Below are 26,316 nucleotides of genomic sequence, written 5' to 3' on the forward strand. Positions count from 1 at the left end.
TTGGAAACTAATTATCAATTGACAATTAGTATTTTGCGGTTGCTAAATTGCTCAACTAACTACTAGTTGCGGAGTAACTAGCATAGCTGGATGGCCTGACGAAGTTGCGAGCATCGCTTAGACCATGCGGGTTCGGCGCGCAGAAAAACTACTACGGAGTATATATCCTCAATTATTGTATATATAACACACATCACTTATCAAACCACAGCTACCCAGACAATGTTATCTAAAGGCTTTTAGAGGTATATCAATGATATATAATATTTGAAACTCTTTTATTGCAGCCATGGTAAAGATGCTACTCTAGAGACAGCATTAACTAATAATGTGCCGTTCTACACAGGACCCTCAATTAAAAATCTTTGGTGGGAACCAGTTAAGTAATGCCACCCAATAGTTGGTTTAAATTAACCCAGCTTATAACGGAGCTGGTGTTAGTGAGGGCAGAGAGACTTGTACAACTCTCAAGGGGACAATAGAGAAACTGGATCTAAGATAACTAATAGCTACATTTTGATAATTTAAGAATCAGTTGGCCTGACAGGGAGGTACTGAGGGTAAAGGGATTGTACATGTTTCAATCATTGAAACCTAATAGAGTAATGTCGTGTGAAAGACTATTGCATATACAATACAGTCCATCCGGATGAAATAAATAAAGGGGTTGGGAAGGGCATGGGAGCACCAACAAGGTGAAAATAAAAAGTCTGTAAGTTGTTGAAGAGTAAATCAGCTTGTAAAATGGTTATAGGAGCTTTCATTGTTTTTGGGAAGTGTATATAAAGCACAGTAGACATCGGAATATGCCATATAGTCAGCCTCAATATTGAACCAAAAGAGAAAATTCAATAGTCTATTCCACCCCATTCTTCCTCTTCATCATCGGGCTCTACACTACTCTCTTTCGCTTTAACACCCCACTTTACTAACCGTTCGTCACCAAGGGTCTCTATGGCTCTTTTGCGAGCTGTTTTGTTGAGGCTTTTCGCTTTTATTCGCTCAATGGGGCGGAGCAGCAACTCCATTGGGATACTCTTTTCCGGGGTCAATGTTGGTATATATTTTTCGATTTCATCATCTTTATGATCGACTGAGCTGATGACGTATTTTTCAATCTCGTCAAGCCAAATATCCATGATATGATATCGGATACCATCCGGGCCTTTTGGCATCACGAGAGGGTTGGTCTCTGTGCCATCAAAATTCACGGGGCACAGTGGGCCTTCCTCAAGCATATCAAGAAAATGTTTTAGTTCTACCCAGTCGTCTAATTCTTCATTTTTCTCAGCTCTTTTTCTTTTTCTGCCCTTCCGAGAGTTTGTTGCATCGCTTCCATTTGCTGATGCACTATTCCTCGCCTTTGTATTTTCAATACCCTTTTTAATGAAAATTCCAAGAGCGACGCCTACATAGCAGCGTAGCAGAAAGAGGTACTTGTCCAGTCTTAGTCGATCTAGTGAGTGAAAATCTCGAGACATTGTAATCCAGAATGCGCGGAGAAAGGGCTGTAAAATCTGGTCCGGCAATTTTGGTACTAGTGTATATGATAAGGAGCGCGAGAGGTTTTGTTGGTTTACGGGCCGGTCGCAGTGGTACATGCCTTGCGTTTTGTTAATATTCTATAGAAGGCCTAATCAAGCTTCCAACATACAAAAGAACAAGCCTTTCCATATCTTTAAAAGATCATTCAATTGTAAGTCGCGGCGACTTTTAAGAAACAGCGTTAAAGAGTCAAGTGCTTCATCGCGTGTTCGTCGGTCTGGAATTCGGGAATATTAGGAAGGAATTGAGAGCTCGATTGATATTGGGAGACAAAAGTGAAACTAACCACTCGACGATAGCTCCCTGAGAAAGGGGGAATTCTGTAAACCTTCCATTCTAGACGACGCAGTTAGAGGTGGGAAAATAAAGGGGTCGGGTCAAACAGGTACAGTAAGTTAGTCCGTTCTCTGGACAGACAATGGAGTATGGAGTATAAAATTCTCAGATAGCCTCCAAAACTCAAAAAAACCTTCCAACAGTTTCCTGGGTGGCCCCTTGGTTTGGTAGTTGGCTGGGCACGGCTGATGTATTTTTTCCGAGAAAGAACATGCATTACCTAATCCATACTCCGTACGGAGTACGGAGGTAGGATCTATAGAGTTCACTGACCTATGACTAGTGGTAATACCGGATTAAATGTGGTTAAAATTTGTCATTCAGCCTATCAACAACCACCCATGTTTTGGAACTGGAGCATACACCATAGAGAGTACTCCGTACGGAGTATTCTGCAGTAATAATGCAAGCACCCATGAACAAAAAGCAATGATGCCTGAATATTCTCTCCGATTAACTGGCTTCAGATCCTCTCTTGATCCTTAGCGGTGGATGTTTGATAGGAATATGTTTGCAGCGTTTGCTTGAGTCTCGGCGCAATGAAATATCCGGCACGTTTCCCCACACTTGCGTTGCTGCTTCAAGTCAACTCGCAGGCTTTCTCACGCTCAACATCGTTCCCAGGACTGCTCCAAATTACGTGGCCTATCATTTCATCTATTGCTATTATATTGCTATGTCAAGCTGACCAGAAGCGTAAAAAAGGTGCCACTGCATCATGAGCTATGGTGAGTGGAATGATCTGCACGCGGCGTCGAATTCAACCTCCCGGGCAGGGGAAAAGATGGGATGTCTCTATTTTGTTTTTTGTGTTTAGTCTTTGGTGGAACAGCATGATGAGATACCAAACTTCTTTGGGGCATTTTGAGGTTGGCGCGTCGGGTCACCAAATGCTCTCCCGGCAACTTGGATCTTTCTACTTCCAGCTTGCACGGCATGCGTGTCACCTTTTTTCTGACATTCGCTTGATTAAATTATAGGGCTGCTGCCTATCACGAGATGCTCCCGGCTCGCCGTATCCCACTAACGGCGACCGTGACCAGCATAGCGATTCGTCGAGAGCGATTAATTCAACTACTGAAAACACTTCCTCAAACCCCTTAGCCCGTCGTCATTCCTTATCTCGCCACGCGTCAGATGCATCTACTCCTTATCCATCACAATCAGATCGACGCCGCCGCCAATTGATTCCTTTAAGCGAACATTATAACCAACCCATCCATCCTCATGTGTGGCATAGCAAGCGCCGGCTTTGGTCGAAACCTGAAATTGCGCGTGAACGAAAAGAATTCTTTGAAACTCGGGTGACTGGTAAACCAGAGGTTTGGGCAGCTTTACAACTAGCTGTCTCCCTCGTGAGATCTGGTGATATTGCTACTGCACAAGGCGTTATCGATGCTGCTGGAGTCACCGTTCCGACTGGAGATTTTTGCGATGGTTGCTACGATGAAAATGGTGCTCTATATAGATTACCTCATGTCATTGTTTCCGACCCTACAAACATAGTAGCTGATGGCGAAGACAATGAAAGAATTGAAGCCGATGATGAACAGACAAATAGCAAGCTAGGGGTGGATATGGATTCCGACTATGAGATAGAGGAAGTTGGTGAGAGCAGACATGAAGAAAAAGGGAAGAAAAGCGAACGAGATACTATCAGGGTTCGTGCGAGACTTAGCGATCGAGATGGCCCAGATCTTGAAATTCCCATCAGCAAAGAACAGTCAGTTGGTACGCTAGTAAAAAAAATAGAGACGGAGATAGGGGTACGTATCAAATGTACACTTACAGAACTTGCACTGATAGTACTGAGTATCGAGTGTATAGCTTGCGAGAATTTTCCGGCTTCGAATCGCCTACTTGGGGAAGATTTTGAAAGAAAACGAAAGTCTGCTCGTTCAAGGTTGGAAAGAAGGCCATGTTGTCAACGCACTTGTCATCCATCGCCCTCAGTAAAGTTCTTTGACACATTCTCGTCACTCCCCTAGTCCGATTCGTCTGTTTTCGTCCACCATCCACCTAATTCCACTCGACGAACTTGCCTTAACTTTGCCTCTTGACGTCTTCAATTTCCTAGGATTTTTGCATGGCATCTTGCCCTGGTGCGATATTTAACTTTAAATGTGCCATTTCACGCCAAGCCATCTACCTGGTATGCGATTTGTCTGCGTATCTAATCTAACTTGTGCACTTGAGCCTTTTCATTTCTTCCGGCTAAATTCAGCGCAGATAGGGCCTCATCGTCTTCCGTCGGGAGCTAGCGTGGGTGTTTTGGGCGTCCTCTTCCTAGCCGTTTGATATTCTATTTGATTTCGTTCTTTCGTTGTTGAGATAATTAACTGCGACAGAATACTACCCTGTCTTGGCTATTGATGTGCTCCATATGTTGTAAATATCATGAACGATCCAAATTGCTGGTATTTCCCATGATAATTTTCCTGCTTTATCATGTTAATTGAGTACATGGGTAAATACGTATGTATATTGAGCACATGACCGTCTAAAGTACCCAGTGTTGCATATTATATAAAACGGGTCTCTGGAGGCAAAGCATCATATAGGCAAAGTGGAGGTCTTCTTTGAAAGCCGGTGCCAGGAACGCCAGTCACAGTGCGCCGTCCTCATCATCACTACCAAAGATTGCTTTGAACACAGCATCCTCTGGGCGAGCAGCCTCCAAGGCCTCGTTATGATTGGGATCTATTTTGGTAGTTCTGGACTCTGGCAATGGGTTCGCTTTGGGCTCTGCCATCAATTTGATCATACTGTTTTTGGAGAGAAGCGCAGCATTACGCTTATCGACAGATTTTGGAGGTACATCACGGGTAGGACTAGTAGCATTTCCAGCATCTGTCCTAACAGGGGTAGTGGGAATATTGAATCGTTTGTAAAGGAGGCGTGTGGGCGAAAACCGTAGGACTGAACGAGTCATCGGACCATATATCCCAAGTCTAGCCGCAGCTTCAGCAGGATCTTTAGGTGTTGTAACTGGTGTTTTTAGTAATGGATCATTACCAGCCTGTGATGACTGAAAGACGTTGGATGTGGATGATGTAAAACGTGAAGCCATGAGACCCGATATGGGTTTGAAGACTTCTGCTGCCCTAGAAAATTCATGAAGTTCAGTAACCCAGTCCTTTGTCGAAGCGCCTGGGGCTCGAGGCGGGAGTGTATCTGTGATCCCTGCTTGGACTTCTAAAAATGCACGATAGCGAGCACGTTTAGATTCATCTTCAGCGTAGGGCATCCAACCTCCTATGCCACGGCTCAGTGCCTGTATTGCGATGCCTTTGCCAAGGTGCGGCACAAGATTCCAGAGCTCTTTTTGTTTTTGGGACTCAGATACTTCAAACCCTTCCGGAGGTGTTTCTCCAAGAGCAGGCGGCAGATCGGTACGGCCGGTGGCTTTAGCCAACTTCTCGCGACTCTCTGGGGTGATAAAATCAAATACAGACTTTCCAGGAAGCTCGGCTGCCCCAAGAATAGTAGCTCTCGATCTTGGGTCAAGAGACGAAGATTTCGCCGCGTCAACGACAGAAACGTAAGCAGCAGGGTCAATTGTCGAAATTTGCTCCTTAGAGGATGCCCAATCTTTGGGTATTTTAGGAGGGGTATATTTATTCATGTCTAAGGGTAGAGAAACTTCCGACATACAAGTTCCAAGTGAGAAGCCATCAATTGGAAGACGACCGTCATGGCATTTTCGAAAGCCCAATTTTTGTTTGTTTGCATCTGCTTTTTTTCGAATAAAAACAGGTTTGCTCTCTAGAAGGGGGTTTGAAGATTTGATAACGGGTTTGGACGACTTCCCTTTCCGATCCTCCAGGACTCTATTACATAGCAGCTGCGGTCCCATTTCATAAGGATCATCATTATCTGAGCCAGTGTCATTTAGAACACCGACGCCAAATCCCCCCCGCCTTAAGGGCTTCTGCTTTTTGCCCGCGAACTTATTTGACCTCGGTTTCATGATATTGGAGACATGTAGCACGCCACTATTGCCATCTGCCAGGTCACCTTCACAATTCAAAGGTGCTTCTAGACTGGCCTTAGTGTCAAAGCCAATTCCCACATAGTCCTTCTTTTTAGTCAAAGACACTAACGGCGGATTTTCAGGAGCAAAAAGAAAAGTTTGGTCGGTCGAATCCCCTTCAACACCCAAGTCAGCTTTTCGCCGCACTTTTGGACCAATTCCCTGGCCTTCTCTCCAGCCCATTCGTTTTAGGAGCTTCGCGCCCATTGTGTCTCCACGTATCTTGGAAATATTTATCAAGCCCGCCTGTCGATGATCAGTCGCAGTAGAGCCAAAGCCAACGAAGTCTTCCGCAGTGTGCAGTTTACGCGCATCTTCTGCCTCTTGAAGATCTTCTGCGTCCATGAAATCCTCAGGCCGCTGCTGTACTGGCTGGGGCTTGTCCTTTGCGCGGTCCTGACGAGATGAGATAAAGGCGGAAGGGCTCCATCCCTCTTTTGAACCCACAGTATTAAAGTACCTGTTAAAATTTGTTTAGTGCTCTGCGTAGACACTCGCGGAGAAAAACCCTGAAAACAGACCCTGCGCTAAAACCACCAGTAAATGCGCCATGCAATCGTTTCCGGCCACGCTCATCAGTCACCTCCTGTTTCCAGATCGGTACGTAGGAGCCATCGTCGCGTGACTGACGGTCCGTGACAGGGAGGGGGGTACCGTAGAAAACAAACTGAGACGACTGCTGGTGCTGTGGCTCGTCTTCAAATAGATCTCGAGATCGTTTGAAAGGCATTCTAGACATTGCGCGCATCTGTACTCTGTACGTGTGCGGCTATAGTTAGTTAACTGCCCGATATCCCACGGGACCAAACGTTACCCACGCGATCCAGAACCGACAGATGGCATCGTCCCTGCAATCCGCAGAGCAGCCGTGAGCGAAGACACGCCTGCACGGACTTGCGGGCCGTCACGTGGTGGCCAGTGCAAACGCTGCAAACAGAGCCCGTCGAGGCTCGAGAACGACAGCCGTCGATCGCTCGCGAGGCGGGTGTGAAGGCGTCGAGATCCTCCGCTTCAGAAACGTCGATGCTCCTGCAGAGCGCTTTGGTTGCGGGTGGGTGATCCACTGTCGGCACTGCAGCGCAGGACCGCCACTCCACGGCCGCCCCCCCAGCAGTGCTAGCCACTTAACTTTCCTCCAAGCCAGCCAGCTGCTTCGGTGTCTCAAACAAACCAACTTCACACCAACTCCTGCCACCCAGCTGGAACGGCCATCTTAACGTTGCAGAGTCCATCGTTTATTTCTTCCTGCACGCCATCTCCAGCCATCTGCGTGGATGGCTGCCATGCTGTGAACTCCAGCGCTTGGCTCCCGCCACCCGACTTGTTGTTCTGCCCATCTGTCGTTTTGGCCTCCCCTCTCTCCGCCCCCCCCAAGCCAGCTGGTTAGCGATCGTCCATCCTTATCAAGCGACGACCCGGGAACGCATCACGAGTTCCAGCGCCTCCGTCTCTCAAAGCACGCTCAATTCCTCTTCGCAATGTCCACAACAGCACCACAGACTTCCCCAGTCGTAGTCCGCAACCACGCTGCGTCCCACTCTCATTCATACCGCCCGCCCCTAGCCAACCACCAAAGAGCCCGAAGCAGCGGCGGGGCTCATTCGCAACATTCACCTTCGCACAGCCGCTCAGGCTCTCGCTCCTACGCGTACAATCGCCCGCCGCCAAATCGAAGCTTTCCCCCACGAAACGGCGACTCGTCACGACCCCCCGACACCGGGAATACTCGTCGCAGTTCTTCCAGGGATCGCTCTCAAGACCCCAACTTACCGTACCGTACGGATTCTCGCTCTTATCGCCCTTCCTCTTCTAGACCCTCGTATTCGCAGAATTCCTCCAGCATGCCCGGAACGGCTACAGTGGCAGATGGATACGCTCCCGGGCATGCACCCCATCATATTCCGCCCAATGGATCTGGCATCACTAACCAAACAAGACGCCGCACCACAATCGCCGCATCCTCAGGTCAATGGGCTTTGGGTAAAACCATTGGTGCTGGGAGCATGGGGAAAGTGAAACTAGCGAAGAATACAGAGACTGGCGAACAGGTATGATTGATGACTTGTAACCGCATTAAATACGGAGTTACTTCAATATTAATTTTCCTATGTGTTTTGTAGGCTGCGGTAAAAATAATTCCTAGGCACTCCACCGAGGAACACCGAAGCACACGTGAAAGTGAACGAGCGGATCGATCAAAGGAAATTCGGACGGCAAGAGAAGCAGCTATAGTCATGCTTCTGAACCACCCCTTCATATGCGGAATGCGAGACGTTGTTCGAACCAATCACCATTGGTACATGTTGTTTGAGTATGTGAATGGTGGCCAGATGCTGGACTACATCATTTCACATGGAAAATTGAAAGAAAAGCAAGCTCGTAAATTTGCTCGCCAAATCGCAAGCGCGCTTGAGTACTGCCATAAAAATAATATTGTGCATCGAGATCTGAAGATCGAAAACATTTTAATCAGCAAAACAGGAGACATCAAAATTATTGATTTTGGCCTCAGCAACTTATTCTCCCCCAAAGGTCAATTGAAGACCTTCTGTGGCAGTTTGTACTTTGCTGCCCCTGAACTCCTTCAAGCTCGACAATATACCGGCCCAGAGGTTGATGTATGGAGCTTTGGAATTGTCCTTTACGTCCTTGTTTGTGGCAAAGTTCCCTTTGATGACCAGAGCATGCCACAGTTACATGCAAAGATCAAGAAAGGCATAGTGGAATATCCTCAAGGACTTTCATCTGGTGAGTTTGCACCTCTAGTATCGGGCTTGACGCGATTGTTAATACCTCTTTCCAAGACTGTCGTCATATAATCTCTCGGATGCTTGTTACGGACCCCAAGCAACGTGCGAGCCTAAGTGAAATCATGAACCACCCTTGGATGACAAAGGGTTTCAACGGCCCCCCGGAAAATCACCTTCCACATCGTGAACCCCTCCAGCTCCCTTTGGATTCTGAAGTCATTCACAAAATGACAGGGTTTGATTTTGGACCGCCAGAGTTCATATCGGTACAACTTACAAAGATACTCGAATCGGATGAGTATCAGAATGCTGTTCGGGCTTGCATAAAGGAACAACATAGCCCTAACCCTATGGGTGACAAGAAAAGAGGTGTATTCGATTTTTATAAGCGCCGAAATTCCGCTAGCAAAGACACACTTTCTAATGCCTCATTAGAAACAATGCATCAAACCCCTGATTCTATAAATGGTTATCATCCACTCCTTTCCATATATAACCTCGTTAAGGAGAAACTCAACAGAGAAAAGCATGAGCTGCACCCTGGTGGTCTTGCCATTCCCCATAGCCCTGGTGATGTACCCGTTTCATTTCCAGACATTCCTGTACCGAAAGCAGCACATACGAACCAAAATTCGTATGAAATCCCAGGGGATAAGGACGCCGGTGGCCGGTCACGACCACGAGCTCGAACCCATGGTGACGATGATCTTACCGAAGCCACCAAAAATCTTCGCTTGGCCAGGCCATCAGATGCGATACCCCCGGCAATTATTACGCCCCAGATTGAACAGGCCCCCAAAAAGGAAAACCCCGCCGTGGGTCTGCTTAGGCGGCTAAGTACGAGAAGAACACGCGACCGAGGACGAGAGGAGCGAGGCAATGTGCAGCAAGTCCCAATTCTGAACACGCCTGACAGTCTTCCTTCTCCACGCAAGAGTTTTAGTGTAAGAAGAAGTCGGCGTGGAGAGGCAGCCCCAGGGACTCTTCACCCTGGCGGGAGCCAACCCCAACAAGAAGTCTCCCGGAACGAGTTATCCTCGAAGACAAACAACTCGCTAGGCAGATCAACCAGTGTGAATTCTGCAGACTTTAGGGGTCGAAGGGATATACGAAGAGGCGTATTGGATAGTTTGTCCCCAACTAGCGCGCAAGACCCGCCTCTTACTAGCGGCTCTGATCGTTCTAGCTTAAACATTCCAAGAGCCAAAGTACCAGAAGCATCAGATGCAAGAACTTTATACAAACCCCAAACGCTAAGAACAAAGTCGTTGGGCCATGCCCGGCGTGAGAGTATTCAGGCTCGTCGAGCTCGACGGGAAGAGGCTAGGGAGGCAAACGTGCCCGAAGAGACAGACGCGGAGTTGGCTGAAGTTGGCACAAGTGTAGAAAATGGCAATGGTGGTGAAGATTTTACAAAGCCTGTATATCTAAAGGGCCTGTTCAGCGTGTCTACGACGAGTAACAAACCACTGCAGTTTATTCGGTCTGACATCATAAGGGTCTTAAAACAACTCGGCGTTGAATACGTTGAAATTAGGGGCGGATTCAGCTGTCGACATGCACCCAGCATTGATCTTAACCGTATTGTTTATGCTCGGCCTTCAAGCCCTGAACATCAGGATACAGTTGCGGCTAACCACCGTCGTCGTATCAGCTTTGGTGGTCTTCGTGTGCATGATCGTGAAGATAAAGACAAAGATGATGGCAAACATCACGCACGGTCATCCCGGCGGCATCCAGACCAAAGCTTTGTTAGCAATTCAGATGGATCTGATGATTATGCAGCCAATCAAGAACACAATGCTGGAGAGCGTGTGCTGGGTGAAACAACAACCAGAGTCCAAAGTGATACTGGTGAGAATCTTGTTTTGCGATTTGAGATTCTTATTGTTAAGGTTCCTCTGTTTTCACTCCATGGCATTCAATTCAAGAAGGTCTCTGGTGGAATGTGGCAATACCGGGAGATGGCTAAAAAGATCCTTGATGCACTAAGACTTTGAGTATAAATGACCCTCTTATGAAATGCACGTATCGCAATTAATCTAACACCATAACTACTTTATTCATTGTTGATTCATTTAAACCTGGCTCTATTTCATGCACTTGCATCTTTTGTAGGAGCTAATAAGATATTTATTATTCTATTAGTGGTAGTTGCTTCCGCTTTTTGCAATCCCAGCGGGGCGACTGTGTTTTGTCTAAGATCTCAGTGTACCCTACTATCATGGAAAGGGTTATATTTGATCTCTCACTTCCTAGTCATTGCTATTTACCTTCTTTCATATTATCATCCCCAAAGATATCTTCAGCTAGTGGGCAATCAGCTTTAAAGGCTTCATCAACCTTAGGCACCCCTTTGAAATGTATTGTCCCCTTAAGTAATCTCTCCCCCCTCACTATCTGATTCCATATTATGGATTTGATAGCACCTCGTCAAAAGCAAATGGCTGGCCAGCTCTTAGTCCTTGGAAGCGTGTCAGACAGAACTTAAAACAGACTGTCCATCCGCTTGAGAAGCAACATAAAGTGCTTGGCCGCCTATGCAGACATCTGGATACTATTTATACTCTCAACCGTCTTTAAAGTCGATGTGACAGGCCTTCTGAGGCATTCATCATACCCCTAAGTGACAGGACTCAGCTTCGGTTAATATTCATTGTTGTGCGCTGCTATTACTTGAGAACGCGTATACTCAGCTCCGTAGGTAGAAAAGCAAGACTCAGTTGAATGATAAACACATCTCCAGGCACTATAAGTCTGAATTTCCACAGGCGTCCATCAGGAACTTCACTATTAGAAGATATGTCACAAATAATTGCAAAGCAAGATATATAATCAGAAATGTGTTCTATGAATATCTAGAGACTTCAAAAATAATAGGTAACCACTAGCCAAACCGCTCAAGGAGTGTACCCCTGGTGACAGCATCTTTTAGGAGTACCCTTCAGTTAGTAACTTAGTTCTCGGAAAGATAAGAGTATTCAACAAGTGGAGAATGGTTTCCCAAAGTACTGGAACCTAGAAAACTCGCAAGAAACATTAGAGGTCTCAGGAGTTATGTGGAAACTTCTCAGGAAATGTAGGGGGTTGTTGGCCAAATAACCGTGTAACTTACTCATGGAGTAAGAAATTTCTCTTGAACGCCAATGAGCTGTAACAGGGGTAGTTGAAGCCGGAGGTAAAAACAAAGAAGAATCACCCAACAAAACGACATCTCTAAATGGATATAGTGTTACAGCAACAAGAAGAGAAAATTGAAAACAGACCACAGGGCTTATCATACTCCGGGGGCTTCGTACTTATAGCGGGACTTCGAGATCACCATCCCAAGTCCCCTATGCACTTCTGCCTGGAATGGTTCAAAGGGTACTTTCTCCCCGTCAATGCTGATATGCCCTGCCTCTGCAGTTCGGGGAATAATCCTGTAACCGGATACTTTTTGGATTTTAACATCAGACATATCTAAAAAGGTGCCATTGTCCACTGCAGTCAGCATCTGTAATGCTGTTAGAAGCGAGATATCACCGCGAACGGTTACTAGGTCTAAGAGGCCATCGTTTGGAAGGGCTGTAGGGAAGAAATTTGTATTAGGTGCCATGTAACTCATGTTTCCAGCATAAAAGTTGCCCATCTTTTCATGTGTGATAAGTTCCCAATTGTCAGGAAGAGGATCAGCGATGGTGCCATACTTAAGAGGCGGTAGGCCTACAGGCGTGGTCTTGTCCTGATTGATAGCGTCGGGGAGTTTTTGTTTTGATTTTGCTCGATAGTGGTCCTTCACACCCTGTTTATCACCAACCTCAACCTTGACGGCGAGGTCGCATGGATACAACGTTTTCCCGAAAAGACGAACTAGGAATCCATAGGTAAAACGTGCACTCCCCATCCAACGGATATGCTCTGTTCCAAGATCGCTTTCAGCAATTATACCGAAAGATTGCGATAAAAATGATAATGATCTTCTATCTCCCTGTGATATAGATGTAAGATCGAGTGGGGTCCTTAGACCCTTGACGATACAGAGCCCAGCCATGCTCGGACTCCCAGTGCCATAAAGATTCCAGCTCATAGCATTTCCTGACCCGCATGGAATGTGGGCCACCGCGACTTTGGCGAGAGCTTCGCCTGCATTGACTCTTTTGCCCAGTCCGTTAAAAACCTCATGAACGACACCGTCTCCTGAAGCAGGTGCAATTACGTCGTAGGCTTCTATATTAACGTTTTGCGCAATCTCCACAGCATGACCTTGGTGTGTGGTCATTTGAACGTCAACCATACATCGGGCGGCAGTGAAGACTGGCTTAACATCCCTGTCGAAAAGTTTTTTCGCTCGACCCTTTCCGCCGAAGGGATTTATAAGTACTTTAATCCTTTTTTGCCTCTGTGCTTTCCCATATGCTAATTGCAAAAGCTGTTCAATCCATCTTTCAGTTTTTGTTTTCTCCTTGGCATCCAGTTCAAAACGAACTGACATAACTGATAAATCATCCGCTGAGGTAGGTTCGGCGTAGCTGATAGTGATTTTTTCTAGGGTGACCTCCGCCCATAAAACATAAAAATACGGAAGTATATGCCTTTGTGGCTTCTGCGCTACAAAGCGAGAAAATATAAAAATCAGCAAATTCCAACGAGTAAGAAATAGTGAACAGACATACACGACGAGAACGAGGGGCAACATCTGCGAGGACCATGCTTCTGTGGTTCTTTATCTGCAGAACCATAGAATGAGAGATTGCTCCGTGAATCGAATAATTGGCCTTGCTAGGGAAAGGGCATGGAGGACTTGCCGACAATAAGCAAAGCGTCTGCAGACAGCCTCAACGACACAGTCTTATCCACGTTAAAAATAACATCTTTCCCCGAGAGGCGCACCCGCTCTTCTTCAGACGAAGAGTATCCTTCTGGAGACCGATCGCAATCGAGAAAACTGCCTAGAGTCATCGCGTCGACTTACAACATGGTGTTGCAGTTTGTATAGTTCTAAAGAGTTGCGACGTAATACAACAGGTTCCCAATGCTTGAGATGCTTCAAAGCTCGATTTGGTACCAGCGGTTGAATAGGAATGGCGACGCCTGCAACCCGTCGAAGGGGCTTCGTGCTAACGTCAGCCGAAAGAGGCAAAAGCCCCCTTCGAGGGATATCCTACTGTAGCACCAAATGCTCCCGCGCGAGGGTGGGATAGGCTGAGATGTAGCGAAGAAGTTAGATAAGGTAAAAGTGTTGAAGAGATGCAGATGCGAGGTCCGTCCCGGCGGTTTTAACAATGGCAGCCTCGTGGTCACATGTGAGTTTCTACGTAGTGTTGAGAAGCTCGGCTGCAACTGAGAAAACTGGAGAAGGTAAAACAAGCTTTGGTGAGTTTCGTGGCGTTTTCCCGCGAACAAAGAACACAGCAAGCGCAAGTAGATACACCATCCATCCATCAATCCTTCCTTTTGGGAAAAAGCAGTTCAAATACTCAAGAGGCCTCCAGTTGATAGAAAAATAGTAGTAGTAAAGAACAAAACATCTTGACACGACTAATTTCAATGACACTACGCATTTGCCTTCAACCCCTGCAAGGAGCCCAAACTTAGCGCTAGGCCTTGAGAACGGCTCCGTATCCTCACAAATCCAGTAATAGGGCCATCTTCACCCTGTTTTTCAATACTTACATTTGCAAGAGCATCCTCGCCTTAGAGTTTTGTCAGCACCTATTCATCCTATGAGGCATTGATGGAAACTTACCAAAAATGCTCTTTGCATACAAGTTTGCACTCAAGAACTGGCAATCGCCTTCGAGCGAAGCTTCCGGCGTTAGGCAGCTCATATTAGTGCGTTTCATAATCTGCTGTAGGAAGTCTAGTAAATTCCTGCCTTTTGAAAGGAGATCTACCTTGTTCTCCCACTCAAATTCAGTCCACATAGACCGGAACTGGATCTCAGTGCAATGGGCAGGTTGGATATAATCCATAACATCTGCTTTGATATCGTTAAGAATGACAACGTGCGACTCCATCGAGCTAGATCCGTCATACACAATGTTGCCAAAAATGACGCCGGTGTCCGTTGAGGACACTTTGATGGTGGCCTGCACATTGAGAAAATCATGGGGACCAAGATTTTGCGTAGTAGGTCGCTCCACAACCTTCAAGTCTCCAAGGGTTGCAAATTCCACTGAGAGGTTTTGTAGGGTGTCCATAGTCTGATTCACTAATAATACATCAAGGATGATATCAAACTGATGGACATTGACATAAGCCTCCGCGTATACTGAATCTGAATAGCCGGTAAGCTGGATGACTGTGCTTAGTTTTGAGGAGATATCTTCTAAGGCTGAATCTCCCCCTGTAGCTTTTGCCAAATCAAGTTCCATTTCATCACCATCATCTCCTGCTGACTTTCTGGCAAATTGTCTGATGGGTATCATGCTGTCTACTTGTACAGCAGCTTTCGCTTTCTCTACAGCTTCTTTTGCTTCTCTCTTTCTTTCTTCCACCTGAACCATTGCACGGAAAGCTTGCCGGGTGTCTTCTAAGAACATAACTTCAAGTTCCTTTTCTTTGGTGAATTCTGCTAGTGATTGGACACAGGACATGATACGGTCAACTGAGTCTTCATCAATATGAGCTTTGACAAATTGTGATTGACCAACTTGAAGAATAGAGATCATAATCAGCATAGCTTCAGCCTGAAGAGCATTAGTACGAGAAGTGTCTTGTGAAACATCTGAGTGGCGCATAACAAGCTTAGTTAAGGTGGATGAAAGTACTGTGGCTAGAAAATAGTCGCCATCAAGAATAAGTTGACGAAGAGGGGGTTTGTGTGCAGCCTTCACAGCTTCTAGCTTAGTGGCTGCTGCAGATTGGCTGGTTAGAGCTGTTTCTTGTGCATAAGTACCATCTGCTAAAACTTTGGGTGCTGTTGATGGCTTCGAGTAGCCATTGATCTGTTCATTTCCCAGTGCAGCTTCATCAAGATCTTCATCCAACAACCTCTGTTCAGATGCTAATATTGGAATTTCCCCTAAACTAGCTCTGATATGTTTCCAAGCTTCTCGAATATCGTTCTGCTCAAGGGAGTATTCACCGATAACCCAGAGAACACCACGATAGACTCTCCCAGTCCGAACTTCTCTTAGTGTGGAGACTAAGCGTTCTAGGATCGACTGTCGTAGATTTGGGAATTTCTCCACGACTTCCTTGACAAATGTAATGACCCCAATAGCAGAATTGTTGTTAAGATCTGCAATAAAATCCATGAGGAGATCAACGACACTCGCGGCAATCTCTGAAAATTTGATGGCGCATTGATGTATTGATTGGATGAGCAGCTGTCGGTATTCATTATTCTAAACATATGATTAGGACTTATCTTGAATAAGTGATAGTGTATTCAACGTTACCTTCTCGTATTGTTCATCGACAGTCTTTGAGAGTTCTTTCTTCAAAAGTAAAACAATTTCTTCGACATTTTTGCTTGATATCATCTCAAGGGCGATACCTAAAGCTTTCCGTCGTACATCGATATCGGGACTGGACAAGACGCGCAAGATTTCCATGGTAAGATCCTCCAATACGCCTTCATTTCGAACACGGAGTTGATCTACTCTATCTAGAACGATCAGTTTGACATTGTTATCAGGCTCTCTGATGCTCAGTTCGATTAATTTGGCGGCGGCCGCTTTGACTGCAACAGGGTTCGAGGTCAGAGCTGTTAACGACGTGGCAGCTTCATATACTACTGTACTATCTCCAGCATCCAGTAGATCAAATATTAAACGAAGATATTTCGCCTATCCGGAGTCAGCACATAGCGCTATGTGTTCTAGCATTTAGAGATACTTGCCTTATTTTGAGAATTTTGAAGAGCATCCTTTCTGATAAATTCAAGCCCGGCCAATTGAAGCAGTTCATCGGTGTGTGGAAAACCGTCCAATGTCCGGTTAAGGTACTCAAGGGCTTTTTGATGGCTAATACTGAGCAACGCAGCGAAAGCGTTACGTTTGCAGGTGCGATCGGCTTCTTCCTCGAGAAAAGAAAATAAAAGGTCCGGAGCATCTGGAATAAGGGTTTCGGAGTGCTGGAATATGGATGCAATGGCCCAAACGGCACTCTTTCGCACATACGCATGTCGGTAGTCTAAGCACAAACGAGCTGAGGAAAGCAGTGGCTCTAAGAGCTCGGGTTCTCGTAATTTACATAGAAATCGGAGGGTATTCCCTCGAATGTATTCGTTGGGATGTTGGAGGTCGTTTCGAATGCCATTGCTAGGTACCGTTAATTCTAAAATAGCACGGTTGACATGCCAATCAATGGCATCACTCACCAGACCAATATCATTTCCTGCTTCAGCTTCCCGCTAGCATCTAATTTTGGGCAGATCTCGTAATAGAAGTAAAGTAGCTTTTTCAGAGGCTTGCATTTCGAAGGCATGACGAATCGAATAATGTGCATGAGTAGTTGGGGCATTGGATCGCCGTTCAGCATAATTGTCAGAATTCTCCGCATAGTGTCCATTTTCGACTCGTCTGTTCCCTTTTCTAATTGAGTCTTCAGCTCCTGAAGCGTCGGCTGGTCGGCAGAATTATCCTGGTGCACCAGGCTATAGGCATTCTCGAGATACAACGCCATGGTGACGTCTAATCCGCGTTTGAATGTACCCTAGTCGAGCGGAGCCAGAGGTGACAGCCAGTCAGCAATTCAGGTAGTAATGCAATTTAGCAACCCCGAGATACCCTGTTATTGTTGTTATTGTTGTTGTAGAGAAGATGAGGGTTGCAGTTACAGCACACCTGGCCAGTCTTTGGAGTGAGCCCGCGCCAAGGGCAGCTAGTTAGTTAGTTTAACTAAACTGGCTAAGTGCCATAGCGGAATCGCGTATCTCTGCACTACCATCAGGTTACCAATTTTCCAAGCTGTTATGTAACCATTACCACCATCTTGTAATGTCAATGTTGGTGTCAGTAATTACTACATATTTTCAACTCAACATAGTGAGCATGCACTACATTGAGCACATTAATATGTTGAGCTTCTTACTATTAAGTTGCAGTGATATTTTAAAAAAGATTCATTTAAGATAAGATAATTAAACTAACATAATAAATTCATTCACTCATCTAAAAAATTATAAATAAAAACCAAAAAATTTCATTCATTCATTCAGACAGTAAAATAGAATTATTTAGTAATCACTAAAGTTATTATTTTTATTATTATCTAAAAAGATGTTGAAATTTAAAATGGGAAGAAACAGTAAGTAGTAAGATAATAATAAAGAGAGTATATACTTACTAATAAAAATGATACTAATAATAGTGAATATTTACTACACTAATGATAGATGTAATTCTGAATTTCTGATGAGACAGAAAAAAAGCTCAAAAACATATAAAATAATATTGTATAAAAATTGAAATTGAAATTCTGTTAATATTATAAAAAGAAAGCAGTTAATAATCTATTATGCTTTCTTTTTTTAAATAATTGTCAGTATTTAATTAAGTTGCATGATTCTTTATAGATCTACTTATCATGTCAGAAGCAGCAGAAAACTCAGCATAATATATATTTAAATTAATAGTTAACTTAATTGCAGCATTCTGAATGTTCTAGTGCACTCTTAACTTACTTTTCACTATTAATCTCTATAAAAAAAATAAATTTATCTTAACAACAAAAACAATAATCTCAAAAAGATTCTTTTACTTCTGCAAGACTTCAGAATTTTAATTAATGAGAGCAGCAGCAGTAATATTGAGAAAGATAAGAATAGTAAACAAAGAATTTTCTACAGTTTTAATAGTTTTAAATAAACTATCTGCTTAATAACTTATATTTTTAAGTAGAATTTTTTTTGCGGCTCTATTAGTTATTGCATTATAATTTTCATGCATGTTAAGAAGACTCATAATAAGTTTATAAATGTAAAGTGGCAGTCTATAAGATAAATACTAAAGAACAATGTATCAAGACTACTGTGAGCAAGTCAATGTGCAGTAGAAGCTCATACAACAAAAGCTTAGTTAGTAGAATATACTTACTAATAACTATATAAATATATATAAATATATAAGTATATAGTTATATATAAGGTTTTTGTGAATGAGTAGAGTGAGAACAATGATAATAGAGTTCAGAAAACAATGATATAGAAGAAGTAGTTAATAAATATTCAAAGAAGTTGTTGAATTGTTCTATTAATTACATTTTGCAGTGGGGATTTTGATCTTATTTATAGATTGTGAGTTTAGAGTTTGAGTTATGTAAGTTATGACATATTTGTCTTAATTTATAAGTGCTACATCATGTGTGATGTAATGTATGATGCAGTATGATGCAGTATATTGTGCAATACTTGCAATAGTTTTGTAAAAAGTAGTTATACTTTATAGAAAACTGAATTATTATATGAAGCATTTTATAAATTCTGGTTTCAGTGACTGATACTTTCATAAACCAGAATATCTATGATGTAGATTTATAGAAAGTTGGTATAACTAATTATGAAACTTATTAAAGTTGAATATAATGTGCAATAGTTTATTAATCTTGAAAATAAACTATGCAACATTGAATTTTATGATGTTATTGATGATGTCACATATGATGACATTTCATATGATGTAATATCATATTATGATGTAATTTATCACCTCAATTTATTACTCTTTTCTTGATTAATAATTTATACAAGCAATACTATGGTGGTAATCTTATTGCTGTAACTCTATTAGAAAATAAAGTTTGAAATAAACTTTTATAGAATAAGATTTGAACTAATCCAAAAAAAGTTATAGATCAAACTTTATATTTAATCAAGATTTATGTGTATGACTCTGTAAATGTTATAGATGTTATACATGTTATACACATGTTATATAAGACAATATATAGTATATAAATTTGATTATATTTGAAAATGTGATATTCTCACAATATTCATGACAAAGAACTTTTAGCTATAGTAGCTGCTTTTAAACACTGAAGACACTATCTGAAGAGAAGTCAGAAATCAGTACATGTTTTGTCTGATCATGTCAATCTACAGTTCTTTATGACAATCAAGAGCTTAAACAGACATCAGACAAGATGAGCAGAAGCACTTAGTGCATATGACTTCATATTACTGCACTGTCTGAGTAAATTAAATTCAGCAGATGCATCAAGTCATCAACTAGATTACAAAGACATCTATCATGATGAGACTCTTCTATCTACTCTGCAACAGAAGATCAGACATGATGTTCAACTAGAATAAAATCTAGAGAACAACAAACAGTTGACTTCTATAGTAAACTGCATCAGAGTGCATGACTGAACACTGAAAGCTAGACTGACCACAGAAACAGAAATTTCCCAACTGGGATCCCATCTCTAATGCACTAATGGGAAATTGAGATGGGACTGGGACTTGATAGTTCAAACTGAGATGGAACTGGGACTTGAGTTTTAAGTACTGAGATGGAAATGGGACTTAATTTAAAGAGATTGGGATTATTTAATTAGAGATAGAGATCCCCAATTTCCCTAAACTTAAAATAAAACCTTATTTTATACTATTTTTAGTATCAAAATCATATACAAATGTACACATGCATTTTGACTTGATGTGCCAATTTTTCTATTTTGTCATATTTTGGTGTAAAAATACACTTTCAAAATAAAGTTTGAAAAAAAATTAAAGTTGTTTTAGGGATAGAGAAATCCAGGCATGGGACATAACATAGAAAATTTGAAACTGAGAAGAGAATGAAACTTGTTTTCATATTTTGAGATGGGATTGGAATCAATTTTCAAATTTTGAGAAGAAATTGAAATCAACTCAATTGAGATTGACATTCAGTCTTGTCTCTTTGAGATTCCAAAGGGACCCCAACAGTCAGCCTACTGAAAGCACAAGAAACAAATAAAAACACAGATGTTGATGCAAGTTCTTCTCTTATGTTGCACTTAATACAGACAATAACACTGCTGAAAGACATTAGAGAATCAATTCTTGTGTCAAGACTCATGATTAATGCTGTCATAAAGTCTGAGACAGTCTACACTAAAATGTCTGAATTCTTAATCTCTCTATTGCTGCAGCTCCAAGAACTGAACACATTTATGTTCACTCAAAGAAGAGAGATGAAGAAGAAAGATGTCTTCATGACTGAAGATGTAATATGAACAATTTTCAAAGATAATGTGCTACAGACAAATAATAGAGCATATGTATCTAGTCAGTCAGCATTAATCAATGAGATTATACACTCAAATTATGATGATCCACAGAGAAGTCACTTTGAAATGAAACATACCATTGAAGTTATTTAAGATAAGTACTATTGGCATGAACTTATCAAGAATGTAGTGAATTATGTCAAGACATATGATATCTGCCAGAGAATCAAATTCAGAAGACATAAAACATATAAAGAATTAGAAACTATTTCAATATCTTTACAATTCATGAAGTCAATCTCAATGAACTTCATCACAGAGTTATCTCTCTTTAATTGAAGAGACAATATCTTTGATGTCATTTTAGTAGTGGTGAACATCTATATGAAATTTGCTCTATATCTATCATATAGAAAAGACATTGATGTAGAAGACTTAGCAGAGCTATGCTATAAGTGCATCTTTACTATCTATAATACACTCAAAAATTTGATTTCTGATAGAGAATCTCTATTTACAAGCAACTACTGATCAACTCTATGCTTCTACTTTAATGCCAAACAAAGATTAAGCACTGCTTACCATTCTCAAACAGATAATTAAACAGAAAGACAGAATCAAACTCTAGAACATTATTTATGAGAGTTTATTAATTATCATCAAGATGATTGAATGCAATGGCTATCTATGACTTAACACACATACAATCAATTGAAGCATAGCTCAACAGAAGAAATACCAGCAGCTGCATTAATGAAGTACAGATCAGAGTTACATATAAATGTGGACAAATCATTAGAAGACATGACTCCAAAAGCTGCAGAAAGAACAGAGTTGTTACAAGAGATGCACAAATGTCTTGAAAAAACACTTTAAATTGTCTGCAAAGTGCAGAAAAAGTATTATGATTCAAAGTACATATCATAAGTATTCAATGTAGAAGAATGAATACTTCTCAATGCAAAGAACTTAAGCATACTTCATTTAGTCTGAAAACTGAATCATAAGTATATAGAATCATTTGAAATCATTGAAAAATGAGAGAAACAATTTTATAAGCTTCAATTATCACTCTCATTTAGAAGTATTCATCTGATATTTTACATTTCCATGCTAGAGAAATACAATAGAAGAGAAAATAAATTACCATCATCAGATTCAGAACTGATGAATGGTCATAAAGAATATCAAGTAGAAGATATTCTGAATAAACAGATACACAGAAACAAAATTGAATATCTAGTCTGTTGAAAAGAATAAAGATCAGAAAATGAAATCTGAAAATCAGAAGAATATAATTAGAATACAGAAGTACTAAACTTCTTTGAACAATAAGAAATATTTAAAGAAGAATGCTTAAAAAAATGCTGACAGAGAAGAAAAACAGCATAACTGCTGCAAAGAATGTAGAATAGTATTTCATCTTGCATAGAAATTTCAAAAAATAAGACTTTCAGAGAAGTTCTGTTCTTATTGTTCAATAAAAAAAAGAAAAAGAAGTGTAACAGACAACTGCTTCATTGATTAAACATTCAAAGATGATCACTACATAAACTTAACAACTAAAAACAGAAAAAAAGCATTAAAGTGTGCAAAAAACAACTCTTTTCTGAGCTAAAGCTCAATCTTTCTGCAAGTTGAGAATCTTTCACTCATCACAGATGGCAGCAGTAGTGCAGACAGCATGATAAACAAGATAGCAGACATAATAAGTAAGACAACACTTTAAATATATCTACACTGACTCAATCTGCTTCTTTTCATTCTTCTCCTCTCTGACTCTATCTCTCTGCAAACACAGAAAGGTGCTCAGAATGGCTGCAGATCAAAACAGCACAGACATACAGACTTTTGCTGCTAACAGACTCTGTTCATGAATGACAGTTTTATGTCTGATGTTGACTGTAACAGCAGCTTCATGGATTTAACATCTTTCAACATTAATCATGACAACTACACATGCACACTTACTGTGCTATCTTACAGCAAAAATGATCAGATGTTGCATCTCACATCAGAAATTTAAATATTTAGTAAAGATGATCATAGTCAATCTATTAGCATAGTAGATCAGACTCTGCAAATCAGAAATCTGTCAGAGCTCACTCTCTGAGCTGATGATTTAATAGCTATGTTAGTAAGAATCAGAACAATTTAGATGTTAGAAGTACACAGAACTTAATAGATTCTAGAGCATTGATGCAACTTAGTGTCAAAATAACATCAATAGATGATCATCAAAAATTTCACACACACAAAAGATATAAGATTCTTATTAGAGTACATAAATGATGCATCTTCTGACATGCTTTGCAATGATGATGTCTGAATATAATGACACATGAGTTGTCAGAGTTGATGAGCAGAGAGAGACAGTGAGAGCACAGAGCACAACTACATTAAAATTGATTAGTAAATGTTCACATAAGTTCAAAAATCAAGACACCAAAAACACCACAAAGAATATAAACAAAAGCAAAAGCAAGTATATTGTAAAAGATTAATGCTAACAGTAAATAGTATAGATGAGTTAAGAGTCATTAGCAAAATCAAAATAACAGTAGTAAATGCTACTGTGCAATAATATTGTGAATTGATGATTCACAACACACAAAAGTAAAATCTCTGTTGCACTACTTAGCATTAACAAAAGTGTCAAAGTGATGCAAACAGATTAATTTAGTACTTACATAACATAAAGAATGACAGACAGTGAGACAGTGTGACAAGAGAAGCAGCAAGACATGATAACAATGATAATGTGACAATGCTTAAGTGAAGAAAGAAGAAGAAAAAGCTCACACACTGATATTATTGATATTCACTAAGCATTAGCATCACACTAACACTGATGACTACACAATCATCAACCAAACTAACACTCACACTAACACTGACAGTGTGGTGTCACTAATTATTCAATTGATGACAGCACAACAAAACATTAATGTTCAATCAGTGTCAGTGCAACAAAATGTCAATGTCTGATTGACATCAGCATAACAAAACATCAACATCACACTTCAATGTCACAACACTGCAGACTTCACTCACATTAACACCCAATGCTATTGCAAATTATTAACCATATGCTTTAATATTTCAAAATTAGAATGCCAACAGCACAATCTGATGTCTAATTAAATCACTATGCTACATTTTAAGATCTGTGAGGATTGGGTGGTTGCAGGTAATGTGGCAATGGCTTACAGTCTTTGTAGATGAGATTAGGTTGAGTGAGAAGTGGTTACAAAGAGATCTAAGCATGAGAGAGAGAGAGATAACTTGTGTTGCTACAACAGTATCTAGAGTCTCTAGATATGTTGCCACTGATGTTCATAAAGAAGTGTCTGTGGCAGATTTTGTGTGTTCAGCTTTGCTAGTGTGATCATGTGATCAGTTATGAGATTTATGAACTTCAGATGTCATGAAGTATGATCATCTAAGCATCAAGAAGATTTTATGAATCTCTTTTAGATGATGAAATGAATGTAAGAAGACTGCAGCACAGAGTCTTACAGATTCTCTTCTCTTCACAAGTCTTAATTCTCAAGATGTTGATGTGATCAAGATCACAGTGAGAGTGACAGCTTCACTGTGATTGTAACAATTTTGTACAAAATCTCTTTTTGATGTGATGAATGTGAGGAGGCCACATCACAGAGCCTTAATTTAATCTCAGTTTCTAGATATAGATGTGACAGTAAGATCACAGCAAGAGTGACAGCTTTTCTGTGATTGTAATGTAGTTGCTGTAGTGACTGTCATTTCTCATGATTCATCTAGTGATACTCAGCAATCTCTTGAATATAAATATCTCTTTCTTAATCTCCTCTTTCTCTCTCTTTCTTTTTCTTTTTCAACAACATTCTTCTTTATTTTAATAAGAGTTCTAGACAAGCATTCTCTTCTTGATGATTATAAATCTTGAGAGACTTCATAAAGACTTTTCTCAGTGCTAATACATTATGCAGAGAGATAATTTGCTGTGTCTTTCTTCTGTTCAAATTAAGATGTTAAAACATGAGCAACAATGGCTCAATAAGTTTGGGAGTAAAATCTCAATCAGTTGTTGTTCAAGACTCTCTTTAGAAGCAATGTGAGAGATGTCTTCAGAATCTTCTGCTTCATCTGAAGCAGAGTTCTTAACTACTGCTGTTTCTTAAGAAAATTAAAGTGAAGGAGCATCATTGCTGTTGATTTTCATTTATGCAACAGAGAGTTATGTCTCTGAAAACTTTAAGATCTCTTCTCAGATGTTATGACTCAGTCAGTCTGATTCTGATTATGATGATGTAAGTGATATCCTTTCATTTCTTTCTCTTTTAATGCTTTGTAATTGCTTTTATGAAGTCTGAAATATTCTTTATGAAGTGTTTTCTCACTTCATAATTCTCTTTTCTGTGTGCATGGCTGATGGCATATTCAGAATGCTAATATTTGAGCTTGATGGAAACACTCAATGATGTCTACTGTGTTTAGTAATGATTTCTTTTCAACTACTAGCTCTGTTGCCTTGATTGATCAGGTTTTGAGAGAGGGTGGCCACTCATCTCTCAAATCTGAAATTCTTATTGATAATGTGTCACTCTGTTTTTCTTAATCTGATCTGTTTCTACTGCATTCACATTTTCAGTCTGTGCTCTTTTCTATACTGCATCCATTCTCAAGCATTGGTTCTGTCTTCAATGCATTCAAGATATGTTGAGTTGCTTTGTAACATGACTCATAAGACAGTTTCTGCTTCATAAACTCATTTACAAAGTGATATTGAGAGTCTCAGCTAATGCTTTTCTTTCTCTAGAAGTCAGTCTCATCAACTTCTTCTCTGTCTGCTGTGTCTGCTTCTGCTTCTGCTCCTCCAGCTCCTGCCCTGACTGTTAACTTGCTGACCAGAACACTGATTACTATGAGCCATCTTCTGCTCTTAATCTCAGATCAGAAATCATCTGATTGTGAGAGACAACTTTTTGCTTTCTCCCTCCTTTAATCTGCAACTTTTACTGATTCAACAGACTCTGTCTGGCTGAGAGATAGAGCCCAGCTCTGAGAAGAAGTTCTGATCATCATGACAGATAATTATTCTCAGCAGTCATGTACAGCATGTCAGAGTAACTTAAATTTCTCATTGAGACATGTGTCACAAGTCTTCTTGATAGAGACAGATGTAATAACTGTGTCTATCAGACACACAAAACTTATTCTTTCAATTCTTAGAGTTGCTCTCTTGTTTTCTTTCTTTTGTTACTGCAGACTTTGATCATCAATAGTCTAGTTTTCTCTTTCTCTTGCAGACTTCAGCCATTAATAGTCTAGTTCTTTCTTTTATCTTAGAGTAAATTCACTACTTCTGCTTCATGAACTACTTCTTGACAGTTGTAAATGCTTTTACAGACTGAGTTTTCTTTTAAATTGATTCACTACTCAGATCACTACTCTTCTGCTTCATGAATCAATCTCTAACTGCTTCATAAATGTCTTTATGAATCTAACAAGACCTCTCTA

The 26,316-nt window shown here is 41.1% G+C and overlaps 6 protein-coding genes across 6 annotated transcripts; 2 read left to right on the plus strand and 4 right to left on the minus strand.

Moving 5' to 3' along the window:
• Positions 1-848: 848 nt before the first annotated feature.
• Positions 849-1,880, minus strand: LOZ57_000195 (uncharacterized protein; the record flags this gene model as incomplete). Its single annotated transcript, XM_049249303.1, has 3 exons — positions 849-1,603; positions 1,655-1,762; positions 1,832-1,880. 3 exons carry the CDS (start codon positions 1,878-1,880, stop codon positions 849-851), a joined length of 912 nt encoding a protein of 303 aa, XP_049111497.1.
• A 726-nt stretch (positions 1,881-2,606) lies between these two features.
• LOZ57_000196 (uncharacterized protein) lies at positions 2,607-3,837 on the plus strand (the record flags this gene model as incomplete). Its single annotated transcript, XM_049249304.1, has 3 exons — positions 2,607-2,609; positions 2,862-3,647; positions 3,709-3,837. 3 exons carry the CDS (start codon positions 2,607-2,609, stop codon positions 3,835-3,837), a joined length of 918 nt encoding a protein of 305 aa, XP_049111498.1.
• A 649-nt stretch (positions 3,838-4,486) lies between these two features.
• Positions 4,487-6,653, minus strand: LOZ57_000197 (uncharacterized protein; the record flags this gene model as incomplete). The annotated part of the gene is made up of 2 exons (XM_049249305.1): positions 4,487-6,374; positions 6,436-6,653. 2 exons carry the CDS (start codon positions 6,651-6,653, stop codon positions 4,487-4,489), a joined length of 2,106 nt encoding a protein of 701 aa, XP_049111499.1.
• A 1,102-nt stretch (positions 6,654-7,755) lies between these two features.
• Positions 7,756-10,664, plus strand: KIN2 (Serine/threonine-protein kinase; the record flags this gene model as incomplete). Its single annotated transcript, XM_049249306.1, has 3 exons — positions 7,756-7,962; positions 8,035-8,662; positions 8,719-10,664. 3 exons carry the CDS (start codon positions 7,756-7,758, stop codon positions 10,662-10,664), a joined length of 2,781 nt encoding a protein of 926 aa, XP_049111500.1.
• A 1,277-nt stretch (positions 10,665-11,941) lies between these two features.
• LCB4 (sphinganine kinase lcb4) lies at positions 11,942-13,605 on the minus strand (the record flags this gene model as incomplete). Its single annotated transcript, XM_049249307.1, has 3 exons — positions 11,942-13,254; positions 13,320-13,425; positions 13,504-13,605. The coding sequence occupies 3 exons, from the start codon at positions 13,603-13,605 to the stop codon at positions 11,942-11,944; spliced, it is 1,521 nt and encodes a 506-aa protein (XP_049111501.1).
• Positions 13,606-14,199: 594 nt separating this feature from the next.
• Positions 14,200-17,277, minus strand: SEC26 (coatomer subunit beta; the record flags this gene model as incomplete). Its single annotated transcript, XM_049249308.1, has 5 exons — positions 14,200-14,339; positions 14,393-15,995; positions 16,050-16,387; positions 16,489-16,913; positions 16,973-17,277. The coding sequence occupies 5 exons, from the start codon at positions 17,275-17,277 to the stop codon at positions 14,200-14,202; spliced, it is 2,811 nt and encodes a 936-aa protein (XP_049111502.1).
• Between the last annotated feature and the right edge of the window lie 9,039 nt (positions 17,278-26,316).

This window comes from Ophidiomyces ophidiicola (assembly GCF_022830035.1).
Source record: "Ophidiomyces ophidiicola strain CBS 122913 chromosome Unknown scaffold_1, whole genome shotgun sequence".
NCBI lineage: Eukaryota > Fungi > Ascomycota > Eurotiomycetes > Onygenales > Onygenaceae > Ophidiomyces > Ophidiomyces ophidiicola.